The following is a 10,980-nucleotide window of genomic DNA, read 5'->3' as shown; positions in this document are numbered from 1 at the left end:
GAAATGATTTGTCCTCCAAATGTTTTGCCATAAAAAACTTACTTTTACTTGGTAGCCACCTAAATAAATTTTGTGGAATTATTTTTTGTGATTAGTTCGTCAAAAAAATTTTATCTTTTTTTATTTTTTATAACTGGGTATCCCTGTAGACAATAGACCGGGCCCAAGGACTAGTCCCAAGGCACGCGCACTGTACGCACATCACATGCACTAAGTAAGTGAGGGTGCGCCATTGTAGGTGCCTCCTGAGGAATTAATGCTTGTATTGGATATCGAACCCATGACCTACGAGCATTAACCACTTAACAGTCTAAAATTGCCATTGAGTTAATCCCTCGGGATTGAAACAATTTTATCTTATTCAATCTCTTAAAAGAAATAATTCAAATTAAACAAGTATACGTTCAATACTTGCTACATTAACATACATATAAATGACAAAGGAAACTATTCAAATTACGAAATTCAATACAGTTAAGACTTGTTAGAATTTACAAAAATACCCCCTTGATGAGAGAGATTTTTATAATGATACTGGTGAAGAGTATTTTTTTTATAATTTTCATATGTAAATAAATGTATCTTTGATGAGATGTATTTTTGTGAATTAACATGCATTTTACTTTAACAAGCTTTGAGAGTTATTTTTGTAATTTAAAATATGCAGTTTAAGGTATCTTTAATTAGGAGTATTTTAGTAAACTTAAAAGTAAATAACAAGTCTTGAGGGTATTTTTATAAGAGTAATGATAATCTAACACCCCCACGGCCCCACGTGGACATGGGATGTGCCGGAAACATAGATTTTCTTTCATCGGGATACACAACTGCACAAATTTATGGGGATGGACAGTTGTGTATCCCGAGACATAAAGTCTATGGTTCTGGCACATGCCACGTCATAAGATAATTTTGAGTATGCCATGTGGGGGAGTCACATTATCACGACTTTTTTTATAATCTGATTAATTTCTTTGATAATTGTTAATTTAATAATTTTGATTTGCATGTTTCGGAGTAGAATAATTTTGCAACTGATTTGCAATGCTTGCTGAAATTTTGTAAGAATTTTGGTGAATCATGCAAACCATTTAGATTGTGTAGTAAAGTAGTCTTTTATTTGTTCGATGTGGGACTAAATGTTTTGAAGAACAACCAACATATCAAATACTTGTATTTTGAAATACACAAAGGCATATAAAAATACAACACAAGCTACCCACAGAACTTAGTGCTTTATATCCTATAAATGTGTCCAGTCCCCTGTGTTGATCGTGATTAAGTTTATTGAGCATTCTCGTGTGGGCACCCTATGATGACAACACCAACATACAATCAAATAATTTCGAGAGTCCACCTTTCAAACAAACATACAATTTCTCTAAAATTGAAATCTAATTCGATAGTTGAAATTTTGGGTTAGATACCGTGTCAAACTTGTGCCAAATCTCTTTGTGTGAATTCAAATCATTGATTTAAATTTCACTTCGTCACCAAGATGACAATAACATGATCATGGCATGGTACCCAAATTCAACCTGAATGCACACGCGACGACCAAATATTCTTTTTTTTTTGGAAGTATGAATCTGTAAAAAATAATATACATTTTTTACGGGTCAACTTATTATACAAACAACAATATTTATAACTTCTTTACAAAGGCCCGCGATGCTCACGCCACCAAATTGTCTAGGATGTTCTCTCCTAGACCACTTAGGCTACTCATGTTGATCAAACATCTTGCACCCAAATAATAGATGAAATTGTTGGAAAAAAAAATAGTAGATGTAACAAACAAGACTGATAGCAGAAAATCAATGATGATTGAGGTGTGACGAATCACTGCCCTTAAGAATATAACGTCTCACGAAGATATTGTTTGGGTGTGATAGGTCACAGCGGAATACCCTCTAGGGTATAACAATCAAAGTCTCAAATCAAACGTGCACTTGCAATGACTAAGAGAGATAATGAACAACTCTGATAGTTCCTTATCAAAATTAGGAAGAGAAAAGATTACGACAAAGATGTGACCAGCATGAAAAAGAGAGGAAGAGACTATTTATGTATTTCTATGTTTGAGGAAAAATTGATTGTATAGACCCCAATACTTTGACCAGCAAATTAATTCTATTAAAATGGTATGGTAACTGTTCAATTAAAATGCTCTAATTTTAATTACTCACAATGTTTAGAATAAAATGGTTTAATTATTTAAACGATTTGCACACGATGATTGTGTGCATTGCACCTGATTAACTAATTTTTGAACTACCTCGTTGGGTTTAATAGATTTTTGTTTGGGTCTCGTGTGCGCGTTAGCCTCCGCTTATTCTATTTAGGTTTTACAACACAAGCAGAACATTAATTTAAATCTCTCTCCATGAATTTTCTTTTTCGAAAGTTTGAGATTCTCCATCAACCGAGATAAAATCTCTAGAAAATTATATTAATCCCTTAAAAAAATATTAATCTTAAAAAAAAAAAAATTTGATTTTTTCTCAAATCTCAATATTATATTTGATGGTGAACTTCTAACATTATTTGATGTTAGAAAAGTCCTAAAGGAATATAAGCATGACACGGCAACTCTGGCATTACAGGTTGAAATGCATCCACTACTCCAAATAAGTAAGTGTGGACTGACACTCCACCAAAATTAATCAATAGTCAAAGTTGGCATTGTTTGACATCTTATCAAAAATCGGGTCCCTTTTATATTGGGTTTATGATATTAGGGTCCCAATCTAACAATAATAAAATCAGGTTTGACCGAATTAAGTTCAGTTTTATACACAAAACATATTTTATGTAATTTCTCACGTTTTATCAGATCGGGCCCTACTTGATAGATCGATTATATAATCGAATCCTCCTCTAAGTCCATATTCTCTATCAAATCCAAAACTATTGGAATGAATCGTATTTTGACAGAAGAACAAGTTACACTAGGAACAAGTCTAAGATTATAGGATTCAACAAGACATTCGCCGAGAAATAGCTATAAAAGCTCTCTCAACTATAATGCAAGATTAAACTCCTTCGAAGGAATGCTTTGCAGTAATAAAAGTCAGAAGTAGAATAAATCTTATCTCTATTATATAGTGAAAATAAACCTTTGGAGGTAACTTTTTTCTAACTTAACCTATAACGCACGAATGGGATGGGAGGAAAAGCATGGGCTTACGAGGAATTAAGTATTATATATTTTTGAGTTATCCATTTCATTAAGTATCCCTAGGTGTAGCCTCGAAGAAGTTTCCTTTGTGATATTTATCATTTTGACCACCTTATTTTAAAGGAAAAAAACTAGACTTAATAACAGGTTGACGCTCTATGTTGGGATGGAAGGGACATCCAAGAAAAAAATTCCTTCGAAAAAAAGTATATCAATCCCTAGAAAATTAGATCAAATCTCAAGGAAATCTCATTTAAATCTATATAATAAAACACAATTGTATGATCTAATTTTGTAAGGGATAAACTTTCATCAAATTATAATTTTTGTGGGATTTACTTTATTATTATTCTTTTTTACTTCTACTAATTTTATTATATTTTATTTTTTTTTAATCATTTAATTTATTTATTTTTTTCATCTTTTACCTTTTAATTTATATATATATTTTAATAATGCCCCATAACTTTATCTTTACAGGACTTATCTTATCTGGTGGGTTGAGGCTCTCCATCAAATAGGTAGTAGAGATAATAAGAAAAACACTGATTTCCGAGAGATCAATACAAGCCTTCTAAAATTAATACAATTTTATTTTTTCAGAAATACATTTTCTTGAAAATCCCAAGCATCTCAACCTTTTGTTTGATTGATATGGAGCTATTTTCTAAGTTTAGTATACAATAAAGATGGGGCACCTTTCATATTACCTTTATTCAAAAGCCACGTGAATGAAAAAAAAGTTTCGACTGAGATACATCTCAAGGCGGTGTAATTAAGGTTTTGTTTGATTGTGAATGGCAAATGGGTGGAAAAATAATTTTCCTTGGTAAAAAATATTTTTCTTGATTTTTTTTTTTTTGGGAATTCGAATTCTAACTCAATGTGATCCTCTTAAGGATAAATAGATTCACGTTCCTCTTAATGTTATTCTATTTACTCTCACACCCAAAACTAAATAATAAAAAAATATAACTCCACCCCGACTCTGATCGACTCAAGTTGACAACTCATGAGTTGACTCGAATGAGTAAAAAAAAGTATTTAAATTTATGAATATTTAATAACTATTTTTAATATTTAAAATATTTAATTTTTGTTCTCTCCAAAAATATTATATATAACTAAATAACTCAGTTGAGCTGACTTGATCAAATTGGCTCGATGATTAGTCAAGTTGACTTGGTGAGTTGGTTCCAATGAATATTCAATTGAGTCATTCAACTTGGTTGACTCAAAAAATTTTATAAAGAGCGTTGCTATTGCCACCCCAAGTTTTTAAATTATTTATCACACCCCAATTAAAGATTAAAACACTCTCTTCAAACATTACAAAGATTTGGCCCAAATTATAATCTTTACATTATAACACTCATTCAAACAATTTCACTAGTTGTTTACAATTATGATCAGATTCATATAAAATCCTAAACCCAAAAAATAGAAATTTAGCAAAATAGAAAAAGAAAAACCGAGAGAGCTTCTATTGGCACTCTAATTTTAACTTATTTTCAACCATTCACTTATTTTCTTTATTTTTAATTGGGGCTTAATGAGTAACAATTGGGGTAGGGCTGCAACCTGGGCAGGTTGGAGGGTCAACCCAAGTTGTTTTACCCTCAACCCGATCATCGGGTTAGAGCTCATTAACCCAAACTCAGTCTAGCTCAACCCGAGATTAAACTTCTAAAATTGGGTTAAGCATAGATTTTGCCCAAGTTAGGTAATTTCGGGCAGGTTGGGTCGATTGGGCTCAATGAGCAAGTCTAATTTCATTTTGATCTACACATAAATTTTATTTTATATCATAAAAAAATAAATACAATATAAAAAATAAAATTACTAATAAATAAATTTGCACACAACCTCCAAATCCATTTATTTTTATATTATAATTTATTTTTTCATAATTTTATAAATATATTTAGGAAGAGAAAATTAATATATTTTTTTAAAAAATAAAAATAAAAATATTTATATGTAAATATATAGCATCCAATTCGGATGGAGTTGGATTGCCCAAAGCCTCAACCCAAATTCAATTCAGGTTGAGATTTTCGAACCTAAGTTCAACTCATTTTCCATATAATCCAACCCAGACTCACCCATCAATCGGGTAGAGTTTAGTTAGCTCGCCCAAGTTGTGGTGTGAATAGCATTCCAACTCTCTTTTGATATTTTCCAAGGACTTGAAAATCTCTTGAAAACTAAATCCCTCCAGTCAAACAGACCCCAAGCAACTTGACCTGTGGAGGTCATATCTACTCCAACAACGTCTCTCTCCCGACTTTTATGTGCAACCACCACCCATGCATGAATTCAAATATTATTACATTAAGTGTATCAACTTTGAATTCTGAAAGCAAGACTTAGTCTCTTATCTATTAAGTCAAAAAAAATATTATTTCTGTGGGACCTTGGGTTTGATTATTTAATTTTTTATGTTTTTCAGCAATTTAATAGCAGACCTTGACTGGATCATTGGAGAAGTTTCCTTTTTTTTTGTTTTTTTTGTTTTTTTTTGTTTATGTATTCATTAATGGTGGATGGAGGAGAGTTGATGATGATTTGGGAGAGTTTCCATGGGAAATTGTTATGGAAGTAGTGCAAGATGTGCTCATGCCTCTTCTGCAGCTTCTTCAGGCAAGTCTTTTGATTCTTTATTTATTTCTCTCTCTCTCCCCCCTCCCTTTTTTTTTTTTGTTCTTTTCTCTTTATTTGTTTTTAATTTTCCCCCCTTTTTTTTGTTATGGGTATTGAATTATATGGTCAGTTCAGTTGTATATAATGTTTTAAAGTACAATTTGGCATAAAATTTTGATTTATTTTCCCTTTCTCTCTCTCTCTCTCTTTTTCTTGTTGTTATGCGTATTGAATTATATGGGTAGTTCAGTTTTAAAGAAGCTTATGATTTTTTTTTAGTCAAATTTGGCATAAAATTTTGAGTTTCTTTTAACTACTCTGTCTTTAAAAAAACTATTTAGTCTTTTTTTTTTTTCCTGAAGTGCAATCTTGGGATAAAACAATTTTTTCTTATTTTTGGAACTATTTTATTCTTTTTAATGAAGTTATGATAATGGGGTTTTTTTTTTTAAACTATTTTTTAACTTCTATTTTACATGTTTTTTAGTTAATTTAAGTGCTGAATTTTCAGAATTTTGTATCTCTTCTGTCAACTATGTTAGGTTCTTCAGTTAAGATATTTGGGGAGTGTGGAAACCATCAATACAAGGGAATTTGAAATTTTCACTATTTTTTGTGTCATTGTGTTTGATTTTTTCTCTGAGTGGAGAAGATATATGCAATAACTATGTTTTTAAGCACTGATGACTGATGAGAGATGAAAATTTGGAGCTTTTGAATGTTTGAATTTTCTTTTTTTATGCATCTTCTAGTCTAGATGAAGTTATGGATTTCTAATTAGAAGTTTCATTAGCTTCAATATCATGATCCGTAGATATTTTCGAAGATTCCTCAACTACAAACAGAGCAAACCAGAAAATAAAATTAGAGGAATCTCATATTTATTGAGGGTCAGAGGACTTGAGTCTCATCCTACATTTAAAGGATCATCGTCAACCGTTATGGCGTCTATGTATATTAAGACTAACAGATCACTAAGAAGCTAACTTAACCTCTTTAATTGGTAGAATTTTGGATTGAGCGACCGTCAACATGAGTTTAAGGTCCTGTTTGGAAGGTGGAGTGTCAAGAGTTGGAGTTGAAGTATTGAGAGTTCAAATCAACTCCCGAAATGAACTTCAGCGTTGGTTGTTTGCTGGAGTAGGAATCATCGGAAGGTACTCAACACCCATCTTTCAAACAAGTCCTAAGAAAGCCTAGCCGAGTTTCCATCACAATTTACTAACTCTGAGTTTCCTTCCACATTTTCCCCCATCAAGGCTTGCCAATTGTCCCAATTCTTTGATGATATCGTACAAGGTTTATGTGAAAATTTGAGATTTTGAAATTAATATTGTTGTTTGTTAACACGGGTAGATCTGCTATTGAAATTCTTGCGAGTTCTATCGATGTCCAAGATTTTGGAAAATGTAAATCATGGTCGTTGGTGTAAATTTTGATCAAATTGTTTATCTTTGTTTATGTCGAAGTTCAAAAAAGTTGTTCCTAAATGATACAAATTTAGATCATATTTTGTTTCAAAAGTATCTACTTAAGTCATATAGTATATCTTCTAGTTCTGTTTAATATGGCTTCGAAATCTAATCTTTACCTTCTCATTTACCTTTTTTCCCCCCATTTTCAGAGACTCCAAAGCCTTTTAGTAGTAGGTCAATCTTGAGCTTGACCTCTTCTAGCCAAGAAACAATATTTTCTAGTATGAGCAGAACTCTCACAATGTCCAAAAGTGATGTATCGGTCTCGGGAAATCTCAAGTCATTTAGCTTCAATGACCTCAAGAATGCTACGAGGAACTTTCGCTCAGACAGTCTTCTTGGGGAAGGAGGATTTGGGTGTGTCTTCAAAGGATGGATTGATGAAAACACCTTTGCACCCACCAAACCGGGAGTTGGGATTGTGGTGGCTATCAAGAAACTCAAGATGGAAAGCTTCCAAGGACATAAAGAATGGCTTGTATGTAACATAAGGACTCGATTTCTTGCTCTTTAACTTTTCTATTGGCCTCGATATTCACCATCTGATTGATCTTGATTTTTTTGGCTTGACAGGCAGAAGTTAACTATTTGGGTCTACTTCGCCATGAGAATCTCGTGAAACTCGTCGGATACTGTTCAGAATCGGATAACAGACTTATAGTTTATGAGTTCATGCCGAGGGGAAGCTTGGAAAATCATTTATTTAAAAGTAAACTTTCTATTGTTATCCCATCTCTTCTGAAGATTTATCAACTTTTTCTTTTCTTTTATCGTGCTCAGTATCTTATAATATAATCATCAACACCTTATCCTAGTTTATCACCTATTGGGGCCAGTGTTTTAAAAAACCTACGCCTCGAGGCATGAGGCTTAAGCCTTATCAAAAATTAGGCTTACGCCTCAATAGGTTTGGCAAAACCCAATATCATGGTTCAAAAAAATCAATTTTATTTTATTTTCTTGCTTTACACAAATCCCCCCCTCCCAATGTCTTTTCTTTTACAAAACACCTCAAGTACACCTTAGGTACTTTAAAACACTGATTGGGGCTACTCCTAAATTTTCATGAATTCTTTCATTTCTAATGAATAACACATGTTCGAAGATTTTGTTGGCTAGAAACAATTCCTCATAGTTAGCCAAATTTAATTGGTGCCATGTTTTTGTTACCAAGATTCTAGATCAACAATGATTTTAATAAATACCCAAGAACATTTGGCTGATTTTTAATTCATTTTAAATGAGGAATATATGAAAAATAATTGGTTGCAGAGATTATCATGTTTCATTCCATGACTTAGTATTCAAAACTGAAAATTTTGACTAAGATTTGCAAGTAAAAGCCTCCATACATTCGACACCCTCGTCCATACCAAGGAGACCATAATAGAGTCACCTTCCTTCACATTAAAGGCCCTAGGAAACATGATTGGAAAATCTATTCTTTTAAATTTCAACTAATTTTCTTTCAAACATTTGACTCCAAAGAACAAGATTTGTTTAGACAGCCCCAAACTTTGGGGACAAAGCTTCAATAATGATGATAATGACTTTGTTACCTCATTTCGGTACGATGCTCTTTACATTCCTTGTAGTCCTCAAAGTCGTAGTGTAATACATCATCCACCATTCATAATGTGTATGTCATTCATCGAGTTACAAACAATTTTCATCGGTGATGGATTGAAAATGAGCGACCACATTTCTTCTTTCTGCAGGAGGTGTTCAACCTATATCTTGGGCTGTACGGATGAATATCGCTATTTGTGTTGCTCGGGGACTATCTTTCTTACATAATTTAGAAACCCAAGTTATTTACCGCGATCTAAAGGCTTCCAACATTCTGCTTGATTCGGTAAGCTAGAAAATATAGATGAATGTAGTAGTTATGGTTTTAGATTCATCTCATATTTTTGGATACCAAATGTCTTATGTAACAAAAATTGTAGGATTTCAATGCAAAGCTTTCGGATTTCGGCTTAGCAAGAGATGGTCCTACCGGAGATAACACTCATGTTTCGACTAGAGTGGTGGGAACTCGCGGTTATGCTGCCCCAGAATATGTGGCAACAGGTTATTTCTACCTCAATTACTTAAGTTTAGTGAAATCAAAGAAGAAATGAATAAAATGGATCAAGGAATTAAATCTACATTTTTTTATGGATTTTCCATCATCATCATCACCATCAAACCCTTATCCTGAAAATTTGGGGTCAACTAAATGACTCTTGTTCCTCTATTCAATTTTGTCCAACGCCGTGTCTTTTGTTAATCCTAATGTGCTCATATGGGCTTTCACTACCCCAATCCACGTGTTTTGGTCCACCTTTTGTTCTTTTAGAACATTCAACTTCAATGTTCATTCTTTTCTATCTAAAGTCATTTCTTTTGTTAATTCCCGTGTGTTCATATCTGCTCTCACTACTTCAATCCTCAATCCTTTTGGTCTTCCTCTCACTCTTTTAGAACCTTCAATGTGTATATTCCTCCATTCAATTTTGTCTCAAGTCATGTATTCTATTAGTTTTAGTGTGTTCATATCTGCCCACACAACCTCAATCTACATACCTTTTAGTCTTCCTCTCACTCCTTTAAAGCAACTCCAACCCAAGGCTTCAAATTGGCATATACTCTGAACCACTTTTGAATTCCAACCCAAGGCTTAAAATTGGCAGCTTCTTCAAAAAGAAGGCTAAAATTAGCATTTAATTAAAATTTTTTTTTTTTAAAGAGAGAGGATAAAATAGGTATTCTGAATAAGGTGAACAGTGATTGAGATAGTGGCTTCAAAAATCCTCCAGTGCTCTATATTTGAAAGACATGATCAGTGATACAGAGCCCAAATCTTCATTTTGAAGCCTGGTTGGAGTTGCTCTTAAGACCTTCAACTTGCACATTTCTTCTATGTATGATTGTAATCAGCTTTCATTGCAAATGACCGAATCACCTAAATCGACTTTCCCTTTTATAAACTGTTGGGGGGCTACTCCTTAGACACTATTTTGGGCTTTTACTCATCTTTTCCTCTTAATACATTCTTTGAAACCAGGACACTTGACGACAAAGAGTGACGTTTACAGCTTTGGGGTTGTCTTATTAGAGTTGTTATCAGGAAGACGAGCAATGGACGACGATAGACCCGGTTATGAAGATACCCTAGTTGATTGGGCAAAGCCATTCTTAGGCGATAATAGGAGAGTACTGAGAATCATGGACACAAGATTAGGGGGTCAATACTCGAAGAAAGGAGCCCAAGCAGCCGCTGCATTAGCTCTTCAGTGTATCCACAATGACCCCAAGAACAGACCCCTCATGAGAGATGTTATCACCACATTAGAAGGACTACAGACGTCGAAAGAAACTTTGAAGACTCAACCATCTAAGTTGCATCACCGTGGGATAAAGCACACTACTAGTTACAATCAAAAGGAAAAAACAATAGAAATTCAATCTAATTTGCATCCGTGATACCTATATATGATGTATTTATACACTTAAAACCATTTCTAAACATGATGGAAACTTCGGGTTTCCTCCTTCTTTTGTTTTTTTTCAATGGGTAGGGTGCCCAACTAGGCTAACCCTCCTGTCATGGGGTTGAACCCATGACCACCCACTTGGGTGTGGGATGCAAACCGACCATTGAGCTATCAGTGGGGTGTAAGAAGCTATGATTTTATC

The 10,980-nt window shown here is 33.5% G+C and overlaps 1 protein-coding gene across 1 annotated transcript; it reads left to right on the top strand.

Moving 5' to 3' along the window:
* Nucleotides 1-5,454: 5,454 nt before the first annotated feature.
* Nucleotides 5,455-10,980, top strand: LOC147386962 (putative serine/threonine-protein kinase PBL3). The gene is made up of 6 exons (XM_086422656.1): nt 5,455-5,824; nt 7,449-7,777; nt 7,873-8,008; nt 9,018-9,154; nt 9,249-9,372; nt 10,349-10,980. Exons 1-6 carry the CDS (start codon nt 5,764-5,766, stop codon nt 10,765-10,767), a joined length of 1,206 nt encoding a protein of 401 aa, XP_086278782.1. The 5' UTR covers nt 5,455-5,763; the 3' UTR covers nt 10,768-10,980.

The sequence above is a fragment of the Akebia trifoliata genome, chromosome 14, assembly GCF_017979445.1.
Source record: "Akebia trifoliata isolate Shusen 1 chromosome 14, ASM1797944v1, whole genome shotgun sequence".
Lineage (NCBI taxonomy): Eukaryota > Viridiplantae > Streptophyta > Magnoliopsida > Ranunculales > Lardizabalaceae > Akebia > Akebia trifoliata.
This window is presented reverse-complemented; position numbering and strand designations above follow the sequence as displayed.

Coding starts and splice junctions, on each gene's coding strand:
- LOC147386962 (XM_086422656.1), top strand. CDS start 5,764: ATGGGAAATTGTTATGGAAGTAGTGCAAGATGTGCTCATGCCTCTTCT. Junction 7,778..7,872: donor AAGGACATAAAGAATGGCTT/GTATGTAACATA, acceptor TTGGCTTGACAG/GCAGAAGTTAACTATTTGGG. Junction 8,009..9,017: donor GGAAAATCATTTATTTAAAA/GTAAACTTTCTA, acceptor TTCTTTCTGCAG/GAGGTGTTCAACCTATATCT.